Source organism: Glandiceps talaboti, chromosome 14 (assembly GCF_964340395.1).
Source record: "Glandiceps talaboti chromosome 14, keGlaTala1.1, whole genome shotgun sequence".
Taxonomy (NCBI): Eukaryota; Metazoa; Hemichordata; class Enteropneusta; family Spengelidae; genus Glandiceps; species Glandiceps talaboti.
In genome coordinates, this window is record NC_135562.1 from 8,422,976 (window position 1) to 8,439,808 (window position 16,833).

Consider the following 16,833-nt stretch of genomic DNA (forward strand, 5'->3'; position numbering starts at 1 on the left):
GCCCTGGAGATCTACATTGATGGTATGTACATACCATAGATTTATAGGAAAACACTTTTTTTTAAAATTCTGTAACTTTTGTAAAATGTCATGCATATAGTCACCATTTTTAAAAATAATTCAGGACAGATGATTACATTTTACAAGACTCATGCCCATTGGTTGAATTATCCCTGAATCTGAAGGTAATAGCATCTATCAGCCAATCAGAAATATGAACTGATAACTTAAAGCACAATTGTCATCAGGAGTCCAGTAGTGGGTGAGATAGTAGGGTGGGAGGTGGGGGTGGGGTGGGGGTGAAAATGGAGGGGGGTGAAAATGGAGGGGGAGGGGCATATAAGAGGATTCATCAGCAGGCTCTACACTTGACCACCTGACGACTTACTACTTTACATGTAATACAGTTTACTGCCATTTACTATTTTATGACAAAATGATATTTTTTTTCTAATTTTATAATATATAATTTTATTAAATATTTTCCACTATAACAATTATGGTCTCTTTTTTAAAAAAGAAAAAAAAGAATTCAGAATCTGATTATTAATATTTTCTGAAAAAACTATAACCAAAGCTTCTGACCTTTGACATGATAACAATACACTTTGACCTTTGACACTACCTTGCCAGGAATGCGATACAGAGTGACCGCGAATTTTTGCGAGTTTTTGCAAATTAAGTGAATTGATCAGAACAATACATTTAGGTTTTAATAATTTTCTTGTTCTTGTGTCGAGAGGAAAAAAATGTCAAACTGAAACCATTTTGGAGATATCTATAAAGGCACTAGAAACTATGACTAAATAATTGTTCCTTTTTGTTCAATAAAATCAAAATTTAGTAAAATAAGTCCATTTTTCTGAGAAGAGAAATCTATAAATTGGTTCATCTAAATGGCAGCAAACTAGATTTATCTTGTTTATAAACCTTTTCTGATTGGCTATGCATCTAGCTATCAACCAATTAGCAACACTAGCAGCAAACCTACGTCCAATAAGATTGTGTCTACCATGTACAGCTTATTACTACTGGAAGCCTTCTACAAGAAATTTTCAAAATTTTGGCAAGAAATGAGGAAGATTGAAAGAAGTATTTACAGGTCAATAATTTCATTAATTAATATTAATTAATATCACACAAAAATAAACATTTTACAAAGAGAGAGAGTGTATTTACTTCAGTTTTAAAATATCTTTTCAAAAATTAATTATCTACGAGAACATTAGACTGTTAGATACGTTGTGTTGCGCTACCCTCACTGGCACCGGCCTTCTCTATCCGTGAAAGAGGTTGACCGATGTGAGAGGGCGCCCTGTCATGGCGTACCTAACAGACTAGGAGAACACAAGACTGATTTTATACTTTATACGAATTGAACAGAATTGAACAGTTTCACAAATGAAAAAAAATGGTATTTGGAATTTAAATACTGGCGTTTCATACCAAATGATCAAATACTGTAGTGCGACACCGTACTGGCTACATTTACTGTGTTACATACACACCAACTAATGATAAGATGATTTTTGAAGAGCAAAGTCAAAAAATTCTGCTAACAGTTTTTTTCGACATTCTAAGACAGACACCAACTAAAACCATTTTTAAAAGTGACATGTTGACATTGATCTAACAATGAACATTGATAATTACACTCACAGGGTTGCATCTTTGACGGTTCATCTCATATATTTAAACATGTACGTAGAATTTCTAATTTTGCATGTATATATGCGCCATTACTAATGAATGGTTCATTCTTTCCTAAGATTGTGATGATACATCCAGTGTACATATCTACTGACTTCTATCTCAATTATGTTGTGATTATATAAAATTGTACACAGCAACCTAACATGGTGTAATAACGAATTAGCTGCAAATTTTCCAGTTACTACATAAATCCTGAGGTAAAATATTCAGAACCATTGCTGGCGTCACACCACAGAAAACGAGTGTAAATGTTGTAACATATTCACCGTTGAGGGCGCCCATTTTAGTTCGACTGTCGTGTACCTTGTTTGTACAATACTTTCTAACACTGAATGCCCAGATTGATTTTCAGTGAATTTCAAGGTCAAGTCCAGTTATAACCATGAAAAACTGCACTTAGTTACCCATATGTAAGATTGTAAGTTGCCAAAGTGTTATTTGGCTCCCTTAGGACATGGGAAATACTAGTAAACAAAATAGGGTGATGTGAAGCCATTACAAGGTTGTCACTGATTGGAAAATATACATATACTTTATCACTCATACAGCTAACACATGTCCTTGTTGCCTTTGTGTTCTAACCAATCAGAATGAACTTTATAAAGAGCTTCACATTATCTGAACGAAATTGGCAATATTTCTGCTTCTGTTAGTACACAGCTCCCCCCCCCCCCCCCCCCCGCCTCCATCCCCCACTTTTAGCAAAAACACTGACACTGTTCTGTCAGTGTGACTTTTCACTGTGGTGTCATTAGAAACGGAGCAAAGAAGCCATTTGCATGGTTATGACATCCTTCACAAAAAACCACTTCTAAATCTTTTTACCCTTGAACATCTGATTACTGCTATCAATGACTCTGGCACAACCTTGATGTAAACACAAATATGAATTGTATTTACTGATTCATCTTTGTTGCTGAGTGAAAACAACATGTCACCATTTCAATTGACAGTACAAGTCATGGCCTAGTCTTTAAAAGATAAGATGTGTCCTGTCAACCTATTACCCATCACTCACTGATTTGAGAGGACTGGTCAGGGGCTGAATGACACGACAGTCCAGTCATGGCCATGACAGTTATACATGCATATATACACAAGAAGAACGAATGACAACTTTCATCCTTTTCATTACTAGTCTAATCCTATACACACCATGATCATCGCCACCGTATAGTCAAATGGATTTCTCTAGCACAGAATTCTGTTCTTGCCACCAACAGCGATAGTTTATGCTATTGGAGTGTTGATATAAACATGGCGACATTATCGTGTCCTCACATGACTTACTTTCCAACTGGATGTTGAGTTTGTAGTAAACTGAATGAAGTGACCAATTACAATCACCTGTCAGTGCGTGATAGATTATTACTGACATGCACTGTTCATTCCTTCCCCAGCAGGAGATTTAGCTAGATTTTTGATAGAATTTGTCTATTTGACTATATGTTAGACAGTGATGATAGAAAAGGACTACACATACATGTATAGTAACTCGACTACCTAATGGTGGAACCCAATAGAGATGGGCAACTTGGCTTTTTGGTTGAGTCAGAACTTTTCCCATTTTAGACTTTCTCCTCTTTTTTAAGACAACTTGATGACTGAAACAACAACTTTTATGGTTAAAATATTTTACAATTGAAAGAAAGTTGTTGTACCTAGCTCACCTATCACAAATTAACTGAATTACATATGGAGCCTTGTGAACTTCATAATCCTGAGGGAAAAGTTTAATTTAAACTACTTGAGGGGTACTTGTTAAGCCACAGAATTGATTATGTAAGCACACATTTGTGTGATGTAGAACCACAAAAATGATGATGCAATTGTATATAATGATGAAATAGAATCTCCTATGTATGTAATCCTGTGTTTTTGGTTGAAGTACGGTAACCTGTTTGGAGCAAGTTGCATGGAATGCCCTGTAAATTGTCAAGAAACTTGTACAGATGTATCTTTTTAGTAACTATTGTGTGAGAAATGAAAGCGCAAACAAACAGATAGCACACAAGAAATGAAAGTCCATACAAACATCTTTATATGAGAAAAGAGACAAAAATCTCCAGCGCTTACACAAGAACAGAAAGTGCAAACAAATAAACAATTTTACATGCAAAAAGATAGTGCAGACAAAAAAATCATGAATAATGAAAGTGCAAACAATTTGTTTTCATGGAAAAAAATATAAACAAATATATGCCACAGGTATACTTGGACAATAATCAAAATACTATCAATTAAAAATCTTTATTTTTTTCGAATGAAAAACAAAATAAAACAAAACATGACAAAATTAAATGTCTAATAAATGAACTCACAACCTAAAAAAATGCTTTATTACAAAAAACCAAAATGGCAAACTTATACAAACCTGTCAAGTTCAGAAACTATCAAATAAAATTTACATATTTTGAAACTCTTTATATACAGAGCTAGTTCAAAGAATTAGGGAGCAACTAAAAGCGCTAAGTTCTAGTTACGGGTCTAAATATCTACCAAGGGAAAGTTTAGGAACATCTTATCTGACTTCAAAGTTATCAAGTTGTGTTGAAAGTTTAGAACACAGCACAATGACATACAGAGGGATAAATTCCGGAGTGATATCATTTCGCTATTAAAGATGGGTGTACATACTTGATGACAACATCATCAATTACGGTTATGACATCATCAACCAAACTGATGACATCATCATTCAATGAGATGACATCATAACTTGTTGTGATGAAATCATCAATCAAATGTGATGGTATCATTTTGTGGTGACATCCTAAATCATTGTGATGACATCATCAGTCGATGTGGTGACATTATAAATCACTGTGATGACATCATTACTGAATGTGGTGACATCATAAATCACTGTGATGACATCATTTCTGAATGTGGTAACATCATAAATTAATGTGATGACATCATTTCTGAATGTTGTGACATCATAAATTAATGTGATGACATCATTATTGAATGTGGTGACATCATAAACCAGTGATGACATCATTACTGAATGTGGTGACATAAACCATTGTGATGACATCATTTCTGAATGTTGTGACATGATAAATCATTGTAATGACATCATTTCTGAATGTGGTGACATCATAAATCATCATAATGACATCATTTCTGAATGTGGTGACATCATAAATCATCATAATGACATCATTTCTGAATGTGGTGACATCATAAATCATTGTGATGACATCATTTCTGTGACATCATAAATTAATGTGATGACATCATCACTGAATGTGGTGGCATTTTGAAATAATTTATCATACAATTCTCTGAGCATCTGTGAACACAAATTTTTTTCCTCTGATTTTTACAATCATATATTTCCTGGGTATCCATTTTTGGGTAAAATCAAAACGAACATTTGATTTAAAAATGACATCATTTAATAATCATACAATTATAGAGATAAATGGGCACTCAAATGTAGAATCTTTATGATGAACATTCTGTACTGAAATCAACCAAACATTAAAAATGATTGTAGATTCTTGAATTTGTTCAAAGCTGCTATACAATACACTACACAAATTGTACGTCACTTACCACCCCCTTAATCTCATACCACTAGATCTACAGGAGTATTTACTAAGGAAGGTAGGTGGCAGCCGTTCTACAGAAAAGTCTTGTTTACAGCCACTCTACACTCACATAATCAGACTATTACCGCACTCACTTATACATGATGTTGTACACTTTAAAACGAGAAATATCAACTTAGTTGTTGATCATGATGAATTTGGCACTTTGAAGTGTTCTCAAAATTAGTCTTAGAAGATAAATTTGTCCAGTATCATGGCAAGGTCAGAGGTCAAACAGTGACCTTTGACCAACTAAAATAAAACAGATATGTTAAAAATACAAAACTTTTTGGCTGGATGGCCATTCATTTGATCACGATTCTGAAAAGAATTAGTTTTTTAGTCTCTTTGTATGAGAACTTCCATTATTTGATAAATGCAGATAAATAAAACTTTGAATTGAACGACAAATGATTTCTGTTGGGCTCACTTCGTTTCCCTCCAAAAAAAGATAAATTTTCGAATGATAGTAGCAAATGACAGCATAGTTTGACAAGCTGCATTGTGGGCTTCTCAGTTATCACCATTAAGATTAGCTAAAAATAATGTGTGGACATTAGAGCTATGCAATTAATACGAGCTGCCTTACCCAATCACTTATTCACTGATCTTAAATACTATTTGGAAGAAATAAGACAAAAATCTCTGGAAAATTTTCCCAGAGTTTCTAGTTTGCTGTATCCACTGCCATGCAATCTAACAATATTCAAATTACTCCTTTGAGTTTGATCTGAGAAGAAATACTAAATATCACTTTTAGGTGATGAACTTGTAAAAACAAAATAATTTTCACAACATACATTGAGGGCGCTGTGCATTCTCAACGAAGTCAGTCATTGGTCAAAGAGGTGAATATATAGTGTCGTCATGACAACATTTGAATTTATCTCAATCAGCCTGGATATGTTAGGACATATTTAAAAAAGAATGGAAAATAATGTATACAGTCTGTTTATATCTTGAGCCCTCCCGCTGACCCCCCCCACCCCCACCCCCACAACTGACTGATTTGTCACAACCTTAATTTCAAAGATTTCAAACACATCCCAAACATGATTGATCTCTTTAAAAGTGACGTTAAAACTTCCCAAATCATACAAAAGAATAAAAGACGAACTACCTATGGCAATCGTCGCCTAAAAAATACGGTTATCTACGTACGTTTGAAGAAATTCTCTCTGGTAATATCAGGAAAAGTTGTTGTGACTTTAACATCACAATTGAATCACTATGTACATTAAAAATCTAGTCATGCTACTAGGTACTCTAAAAAGATTGGTTACCATGGTAACATCGGGATCACCTAGAGATGAGGTTTCTATGACAACATGGCCCTTATGTTCTTTGGTGTGCTTTCATCGTTGAAGTGTTTGGATGTGTATCTGAGTGCATTCAGGAGTCCTTCCACTTTGACTGGCGGCTGGTCCTTCAGTACCTTTATACATCCTTTAATCTGGTATGAAAAATGTAAAAAATGGAGCAAATTTTTTTTTTAAATGTTGATTGCTTTAAACATTACACTACAAGACATGAGAATATCAATGAATGATATATCTTGATAATTATTTCATTTACTCAAAACTAACAAAAATGATAAAATTTCTACACAAGATAGTGTAAAGTAACACAATTGTGGCCAACAAGAAAACTAAACTGCCTACATTAAGACTTTTAAACTTATTTCAGTCTTTGGCTTACCACATGGATCAAGACTGAACACTGAGGGCGCACTACATAAAGTGAAACTCCGGCAAAATAATGGAAAACAACATTCATTTAGAGGAGGAGGTTCCGACCTAAACAAACAAACAAACAAACAAACAAACAAAAGTTTGTTTATTGAGCTAGACATTGTGTGACTATCCCCCCCTAGGAGTAATTTCTGCAGAAGAAACTTCTGCACGTATTGAACTAAAAATAAACCAGCACTGAAAAACATACAACTTACGGTACCTTACACATTTGTTCATACTTACATCAATGCTAGATTTTTTATCAAAGGCTCCAAGTGGATGTACATGGTCGTACAGTATGATTACACCAACCATAACTCGCAGACAGAACAGTATTGTGTCGTCATTTTCAAAACGAGAACGATGTACACTGAAAAGAAATAAATTTCAATTAATTTTCTTCATAATATGTTTGATTTCAGATCAATGGTGTCACCATTAAAGGGGCACAAGCTGAGTTTATACATGTTTAGGTGTAGTTTTTACTGCATATTTAAAAGGTACTCATAGTATTGTCCTTACTGAAGTAAACTTAACCAACACTTGCAATTGACTAAATTGAATCTGACCCGATCACATTAACATGAAATTAGAATTTGAAGAGCATTAAACGTCCATCATCTTGTGCCTACTTTACTTTCTTCTGATTACTAAGAACATTATGCATGTATCAATGTGTTTTCTGTGTGCTGGGGTATCCTATTATTTGCCAACATGGGTGTCCCAAACTGTAGATGCAGGGGCATTGACCTACAGTAGACACATGTCCCAAACAGTGCCTATTTGAAGCAAGCACAGCGTGGCAACAATAGAAAACATTTTATGATCAAAATGACGCTTCTAAACAGTAAGATAACGATATGTCAGAAAATATATAACTAATACTTACTCGTGTTCTAACATGGTCTTACATACAGCTGCCATAGTACTCAACAAATCTGTCGTATTCTCTATCGGAAGATTTTTATTCTGAGCGAAAAAAGAGAGAAAAGAGTCATTTCCCGTGTTTTCCACCACAAAAAATAGTCTAGAGACCGTTGGGTGTAGATTCTAAATTCTATTCAGAGAGATCTTCAGATTCAACCCTAATAGTCGATTTCCAATTCCAAGATGTATTGCGCTAGCGGACATCGCTTATGTTGTTACATTTAGTCTTGTTTTGTCTTTATTATGTTTGAAATAGCATTTTTATCAGGAAATGATGCGGCATGTTGACCTCTTTGATTATGAGTGATTTTATAGAACCAGGACTAAATGTCATCAATGATAGCGAGGGATTTTACGGGTGAACCCAGGGTACGGCCAGGTGACATTCCCTGGGTAGAGCATGCAAACCCCTCAGCAGGTACACAATACATGGCACTGTATGGAGAGGCATGCAATGCATCTTGGAACGGGCCACAGGTCTATCTATGGCTAGTCTCTAGACTACACCAATAATACCTTGGTTATCACTTCATTTCTCAGAAAACTTACGCTGAATATTTCAAACTAAACAAAACTATGATAAGAAATATGTTTACTCTCAAATTGCATAAATTGAGATGATACTCAGAAATTGGACAACTGGATTTGATCATGAACTTAGATGAATATTAACACAGCTTTATACGTTGCATTTACTCAACTTATAACACCATTGTAAATGTTTCTTTGATGGTTTTCTTTATCTCAAAGGCAAAACACATGAAAGAGATATCATAACACTCTTAATGCAGCCATCGGTTCACTATAAGTTAGATGCAAACTAAATCTATTCTTCTTCAATGTGGTAGATTACACAAGTGGGTGATAGCAGTTCCTCTGTTGTGTGATTCTAATCACCTGTGATCAAGATAGTGTAAACATTGGAAGTCCCAAAACAGCATTGCAAGTTTATGGAACTCTAGATAAATAATAGCCGCCTCCCTACTACTAGAAACTATAATCATACCAATGTCCATTCAATAGCTTATCACTTGTTTCAACATTTTGCGACAATAGGTTAAGTTTGTGTCTATCTTAGTAAACCTGAAGGCGCAATATTACCAGAGTAAATAACAACAATAAATAACAACAAAAATGTGGTATTTATCTTACCTCTGCAACAAATTTTGTAGTAGCATCACTTAACATTTTTAACATCGGTGTTGCTTGGGCGTAAAAGAGAGACATACGATTGGCCATTTCGTTGTTAACGTCGAATGGATCTGGTTGTAAATCCTAACATAGAAGGAATGACGTAAAATTTACAAATGGGAAGGTTTTCTGTCAGTTTTACCACAGACGCTTGAGGAATAATATTTTATTTATTACATATGTACCACAGATTACTTGCACTGGTGTGCGCGCATGCAGTGGTATTTTCCCCACCGTGCAAGATCGAAAACATTATTGCATACCTGCATGCGGATGATATGCAAATGAGGACACAGTTGTTCACTACACATGAAATGATGTCATCGCGTTTAACGATATCTGCGATTTTTTATGGAACTTTCTCGTTTCAGATAATTGATACACTCATGAATGTACGACTGCAGAAAACACTGCAGGCACTTGTGCAAATACACTGAGTACACCACACTTGCACTCACGTGTTATGGGGTTCTGTCATAATCTTTGACGGTTTTAAATAAATACAATTTCTGTTCATCATAAATGACTTTGAAAACTATTAATAATAACTGAATGACAAGTTTGATGCAAAGATGGGGGTGGGGTGGGATTGACGGGGGAGCGGGTGAATGTTAGTGTCTTGAGTGAGACTGGAAAGAGCACGAGATACTTACATATATAGAGAGACATAGGGAGAATGGGGGGGGGGGAGAGGAGGAAGTTATTTATTTACTAACCTTATTAGCCATTTTCATTCTACTAAGTGTTCGCCTGTAGTAACTAAAGTCGTTCTGTATAGCAGGATTTATCATCTGTCAACACAAGAAAAGTTATCCAAATATTGTCAATTACCTTTATGTACATATTGATATTCTTACCCTGTTATCTGTACTGTACATAACATGTATGTATTTTGGCACTTAAAAAAATTGGTAGAATGCCAATTTAGAAGGTGTCTGGCACACGTTATTTTGGTGGACAATGTAAGGGGAAGGTAGAGACTACTTGTAAATAACTCAATGACATCAGTCCCATTGTATTCAGTGCATTGTTGTTGACATCTTTCACAACGGCTGAATTCAGAAATATGACAACTTGTAAAGTTAAGTGGGACTGATGCAAAAGCTTTTGCACATATTGCACATAAATAAATCCCGCCCCAAAAAACATACGACTGCGAAACTTTATTGCAATCATACAGATATATTTAGTACAGAGACTTTGAGAAGATTATTGCACTGATGATGTGCTTGGCATGTTATCATGGCAATTATAATTAATTAATTAATCAATTAATTAATTAATATAGCACTTGCTTGCTACAAAAGTGAGGTTGAAGATGAATACCATTTTCTACTTGTTTGTTCCTTTTTTTGACCACTTCAGAACCAAGTATATTCCAAGAATCATTTTTTGAGTCGCCTAGTGAATGTCAATTCCTAAATCTATTGATATCTGATGACATTGTTATTATACAAAGGTTTGCGGTTTATTTATTTCACACAATGAAATAAGGAAGTGTACGAACATATTTGATTATTGTACATTTTAATATATTTTCCTGTCAATATGTTTAAACTTTTTTTGTACATCATATTAAGGGCTGATGGCCTAGAATTATACAAAATAAAGACCTCTCTATATATACAAAAGTAGCAGTGTCCAAACATGCTGAACTGTCAATTGGGAAATTCAAAGATTTTTTATCAAAATTTGACTGCTTCAGCACCACTTGAAAAACAATACCTGTTTATTGTTGTAGTCATAGAAAATATGAAACTGAGAGAGAAAAGCTAAGTACTGGAACAAAATTATGGGACATAACTGTAACTGTAATTTACTGCACAATGACTTGGCAATTGGTTGACAGCCTGTAATGTTGTTGTTGTTCAACTTACCTTAAGTTCATCAAATTTCAATGTGAAATGTAAGATTTCTGCAAACTGTTTGGCTAGGGCTTGTTGTGTTTCCAAGTGTTGTGTTGGGGTCATTTGAGGACTACACAGTGCATGGAGTAACTGTGGTACCACTGCCTCTGTAATGAACAACCAATGAACAACAATTGTAGTTTATTATCGCTTGTGCATATATTGAGTTCACTGGGGAAAACCTTTTGGTATACCATTCCCAGGGGTGGTTTATCGCTATTATATTATACCAATATATTGAAAATATCGGAAACAAGATAAGACGCAATGTTTTCTGGTTTCATTTGTGCCCCATCCCTGCACGGACTGCAACGTTCGTAGACGAACAGTGAACATCAAAATTTGGATGCGTGCCAACTGTGCATTATCGCTCATTTTAGACGCGCTAGTTCGATGTCTAGACCAATCAGATCTCTCGATTTGCGCCATCAATATACTGGTATAATATAATTCTAGATTTACAATTGGTTTCCATGGTAACTGGCTGGCATGTCACTCACCCATCATGAAATTTCCATAGTGTAACACTGATTGAATCCATCGATTATATAACATTTCTATCATACACCTGTGAGGGCGCTATCAAAGTACTTCATTCCTTGCTTGATACATAATATATTTTAATTTTTTTGAAACCTATAGAAACAGTTATGACTTTGGTGGTAACAATATGAGTATGATCTTGTGGGGTAAAGGCCAAGATAAGTTTGTATCTACCGTACTTCATAGTTTGGTTTTTTCTCTTTCTATACGTTGAATAAATAGAATTTATTATCGCACACAAAAACAATCAAACCAAATGACAAAATAGTTCATTTGAAATACAACATAATACACATTAGGTGTTTTTCCAGGAGTTTTTGACTCAAAGTTGTTCACATACACAGACAGACACAGACATACACACATACAGACAGACACTTCACTATGCCTATACCACTACTGAACTCATTCAGAAGTGCTATAAACAGTAGATATGAAAAACAGTAAACAAAGCAAAGAGTCCTTTTCCCCATCAAATTACAGACGGATCACATTTCTCTATAAAATAGATTCTAAAATAAAATTCTTCCCAAATCTAAAATTCCCAAATACGGCAAATTCAAAGATCTCCACAGAGCAATACCAAATAACTTACAACGTGAGGAACAGTATACCAAACTTCGTTAAATGGGGACACATTGAAAAACAAAAGAAAATACATTACATGCAATTGAGGGCGCTATTCATAATTCTATGGTACAGCCTAACACAAAGTAGCCACTATATATATATGTATGACAGCATAATAAATAAAACTTACCTAAACTAAACGAATAATCATAATATTTTTTAAGTCTGGCAACTAATGGTCCAACTGCATTCCATGCTATTTGCTGTAGTTCATCGTTACTTGGATTTGATATTGCCTGTGAGAGGAAAGAACAGAAAATAACTATTCAGCTATACACTTGCATTAATCAAAATGGAATCCCCAAAACATGTTACCATGGTTACAAACACAATGAAGCTCACTAAAATGTGAATCCTTCAATATCAACTTTCTAGTTGTAGGTGGAATTTTTCTACTTTGCCCTTTGTATAACACTTGGCAACTGCAAATGTTGGGGAAAATTCTTCCATTTCAACTTTGGTGGCGATTATTTCAGAGTTGCTCTCCAGGGTAATGTAACATGGAAGCTGAGTTCCCTTGCAAGTTGTGAGTACTATTGTAATAACTGACAAGTGTATATGCATGTCAAGCTATCTGTCGTAAAGACGTCAAATTTATCAACAGACATCATTTTATGTCAGTTTTGTTCCTCTTATGTCAAAAGTTCCGCCTACAGGAGATGATGACAAGTCCTTCCTGGCCTAAAAATCAGAGACTGTTGAAATTCTGACGTGGTACTTGCAGAAAAATTCCACTGAGATCTCTGTCACATAGAATGTTTGAATAGTTCAGTTCCTTCACTATATGTAGTTATAGATACATTTATACAGTTTTTAGCAACCAAACGCAAAAACTTTGAAGACTTCAACTTATGTGTTATTTGATTGTTAGTTTGCTGTCTGTCCAATTCAAAATAAATTAACAAACCATCAAAAATTCATTATATGTACACAATTTTGAAAGAAAACGTTTTGGTGGGAACTGTTCATGCACTTTTCTGTCTGTTTGTCTGAAGTAAATTGATAAATCAATCAGTTGTACAAATTTTGTAACTAGAATATTTAGTGGAAACAGTTTACTATCATTCTGTTTACTGCATCCAAAATGAGTTGATAAATCTACAAGAATTTATCAATTTCACAAATTTTTGAAGTGTAAATTTTGGCGGGAAAAGTTGACTCACATCTCGTATTTCTTCCCCTGCTCCAGTATAGTGTTGTAAATCATCTAATATTCTAACAGAGTACACCAAGACACTATTTACAACCTGCCATACTTCAAACTCTGGATGTGTCGGTTGTGCATCTACAAAAAACAAACAAACAAATCAAATATGTTAGGAACATGTAGTAAGAACAATGTGAGGCATCACAAAAACATCATCAAGTTTGACTATCTTCAGCTCGTAAGTAACGCTGCAAATTCTTTAGCTTAGGTAGCTAAACACATCTGTTTTACATTTTAGATAATCTATATTTTATTCACCAACTGAGTGACTTTTTGTAAGGGCACTACAGAAAATAAATGTTCTTCAGAATCCAGTCTAACAGTATTGCACTAAAAGTGTTTCAATTCTACCATTACAATGGGGATCTTGCTTTCATACTTGCTAAGTGGTACTACAAAACAGGATTAGATTTTCTAAATTCTGTTCAGGAATTGTAACAATTATAAGGTACTGAATGTACACCAGTTTCCAATTCTGATAATTGGTCACGACGGTACCCATAGAACTAAAAATACCTACATATAACTCAATTATACAGAGGTCGTGTGTTGCAGAGTTAGTGAAAATTACTTTTCTAGGCTTCCCCCAATCTGTTCTTGGCAAAATTAATGAATGTATACCAATGACACAGACTATATGAGATTGTTACATTTATTTTTCAAGTTCCTGTACTAAATATTAGCACACATTCATAGACAAATTTCAAGTCCCCCTGACATTTCATGTGATGTAAAGACTCCATAATACTGTTCACATCAAACTATGAAATGATATGAAATACAATTCTCTGTACTTCCAACATGCTGTGCTAAGTATTATTAATCCAATTCATTAATTTACTTTCCCTGTTTGTAACAAGTTCTGCTTGTAAATGCCTGCATGTGACTGGTTGTACACTGAATACTATAAACTATATGTTTACTTGACAAACAATACACTTCCTAGATTTCCCTCTGCCATGTAGTTTCCATATTATTTCAAACATACCACTGGAACTAACCAAATGATTACCAAACTACAGTTTCTACTAATCAATCCCTGGGTGAAGTAGAAACTAAAGTTCTCTACGACCTTTGAACTCAACCAATAATGCAATATTAGTTTTGTGATCATGTGACTTTTTATTGGTTGTAAATTCTTCCCAAGTGATCTGACCTCTGATGACCCCTGTCAGTGCCTCTTAAGTAACCCGTCAACAAAGCGTTCATTTTATACCTCACAGGATTTGACGACATGTGTGTTTTACTTGTATTTCTGCAGGGTAAAATAGACAGCCTGTTAGCGGTGTACTAACAAGCTCTTAAGGCATATCACAGTATTGCAGACTTGTCAGGTACCTTTAAGTTTACAGACAGATTTTATAACTTTTGGATGTAAAGTATAAAAACATGACAGATAAAAAATGGGTATGCATATGAATGTTAGAAATGTGACATCAAAGATAAAAACGGTAGACAGGTTAAGTAGAGAGGTTACAGCTATGAGTTGCAACACAGCTCAGAGTTAAAGCTTTTCTAGTACTAATGAGAAAAACATTGTACACTATATATATGCAAAATCTGAAGGTGAAACATCCACAAGCTTCTAACCAGTTTGAAGGGGTGTTTAATGATTAAAACAACTTTACTGTGGTTTTTTCAATCTGAAAAATAGCACCAATGGCATTGTAGCACAACATGTCAATCCACCCTTGTGCAATATACACCATCATTTTAGTGTGCTATGTGTAGTTTCTTCATTCTGGGTGATTTTGTCATCCCCATTTTCATCTTTGCAGTACTCAACATCATTTGACAGTTGCTATGGGCAAGGTCTTGTTGCTAGGCTTATTTGAATACATTTTTTGAATGTTTATTTATTGCTTCCCCATTCCTATTTTTATCTTTGCAATATACACTATCCTTTGGCTGTTGCTATGGACAAGGTCTTGTTGCCAAATAAATTTGCACTTTGTTTGAATGTTTATCCACTTGCCCACCCTTTCCTGTTTTTATCTTTGCAATATATACCATATGACTGTTGCTACTGGCATGGTCTTGTTGCTAGGTGTATTTACAAACACATTTTGTATGTTTAGTTATTTGCCCATCCATCCCTGTTGTTACCTCTGCAATATACACCACATGACTATTGCTATGAGTGTGGCCTTGTTGCTAGGCATATTTGTATACATTTTAAAATGTTTATTCACTTGCCTTCTCATTCCTACTCTTATCTTTGCAATATACATCATCATTTTAGGGGTCAACTTAAATAAAGAAACTACAGAAAATACTTTGAGTAAATGCTGTTACTTACTTTCAAAATCTAAAAATACATCGATTCTGGAAGCACTGTCATCTTTGGAGAGAATCTTTAACAGGTTGCCCATGGCAACAGGCTAGTCTGTAAACAACAACAGAAATATGTATATTACGTTGACATGTCAGTAAAATTACGTCATAAATAACAAACATAAACATACAAACAAATACACATCAACAACAAGCAAAATAAATAAATAAATAAATACAAAAAACAAATACAGAAATAAATAAATAAATAAATAAATACAAACTTGTAGTTGTACATACGACACACAGACAGACACAAACACGAATGAACATACCAATATAGAGAAACAATAACAACTACACAAACAAACAAACATACATGTACACAAACAAACAAACAAACACGCACTGTATTGCTAAATGTTGGATCACAAGAAGTGCAATTGTGGTTTATCTTTCGAGTGATACATAATTAAACCTATCTCACTTAAATACCACAAAACCTCTGGTACTAGTCAGTACGTTTTTACCATCGCATAATACATAGAATTTCACAATACACATCAACTCTTGTGAGAGTCAGTGGACAACAAGGTCTAAATATATACCTACGTCAACTATAATGATGTCATCAAGTCTAATTCGATTTCATGGCCTGAGAATGAGTCATTAGGGTCAACCCCAATTCATTTTTCATATCCTTAGGGACAATGTCGGGAAGGAAACCCCCTAACCTGGTGTTTTGTGATGAGTCATCACATTTTTGAACAATGTCATCTAGGGTCCAATATCTAAAGCCAAGTTGAACACATTCAAACAAGAAATATGGCATTTATACCCTTGTCGTTTTACATCATTTAAAAACGCACATCTATGACATTGGTTCTGTAATTCTGTAGTCAAAAGCATTCAAAATAAACATTTTTGTTTTTCATAGTTTTTTATATAGTAAAGTGTATGCTTGAATCCCAGTAACCTGCTCAGGACTGAAGAACACGCCGTATATGCTAAAACCATGAAATTTTTGCCAAATATTTCGTTTAGCTTATTTCACTGGAAAACAACACTGTAAATATAAATAGTGACTACTATGTCTTAGAACTACATGT

General features: G+C 34.5%; 1 protein-coding gene across 2 annotated transcripts in view; it reads right to left on the bottom strand.

The window, feature by feature from the left end:
• Nucleotides 1-6,322: 6,322 nt before the first annotated feature.
• Nucleotides 6,323-16,833, bottom strand: part of LOC144445495 (CYFIP-related Rac1 interactor B-like) — a 47,892-nt gene continuing 37,381 nt past the window's right edge. The window contains exons 1-10 of one of the 2 annotated variants that reach the window (XM_078135059.1): nucleotides 16,212-16,287; nucleotides 15,750-15,836; nucleotides 13,407-13,528; nucleotides 12,374-12,479; nucleotides 11,041-11,177; nucleotides 9,880-9,954; nucleotides 9,125-9,247; nucleotides 7,935-8,014; nucleotides 7,289-7,415; nucleotides 6,323-6,765 (exon numbers count right to left, since the gene is read on the bottom strand). In XM_078135059.1, the coding sequence (XP_077991185.1) occupies nucleotides 6,631-6,765; nucleotides 7,289-7,415; nucleotides 7,935-8,014; nucleotides 9,125-9,247; nucleotides 9,880-9,954; nucleotides 11,041-11,177; nucleotides 12,374-12,479; nucleotides 13,407-13,528; nucleotides 15,750-15,822 (978 nt within the window). In that variant the 5' untranslated portion in view covers nucleotides 15,823-15,836; nucleotides 16,212-16,287 and the 3' untranslated portion in view covers nucleotides 6,323-6,630. Of the gene's footprint in view, nucleotides 6,766-7,288; nucleotides 7,416-7,934; nucleotides 8,015-9,124; nucleotides 9,248-9,879; nucleotides 9,955-11,040; nucleotides 11,178-12,373; nucleotides 12,480-13,406; nucleotides 13,529-15,749; nucleotides 15,837-16,211; nucleotides 16,288-16,833 lie in introns of those variants that run through there. The other variant, XM_078135058.1, reaches the window with a different exon arrangement.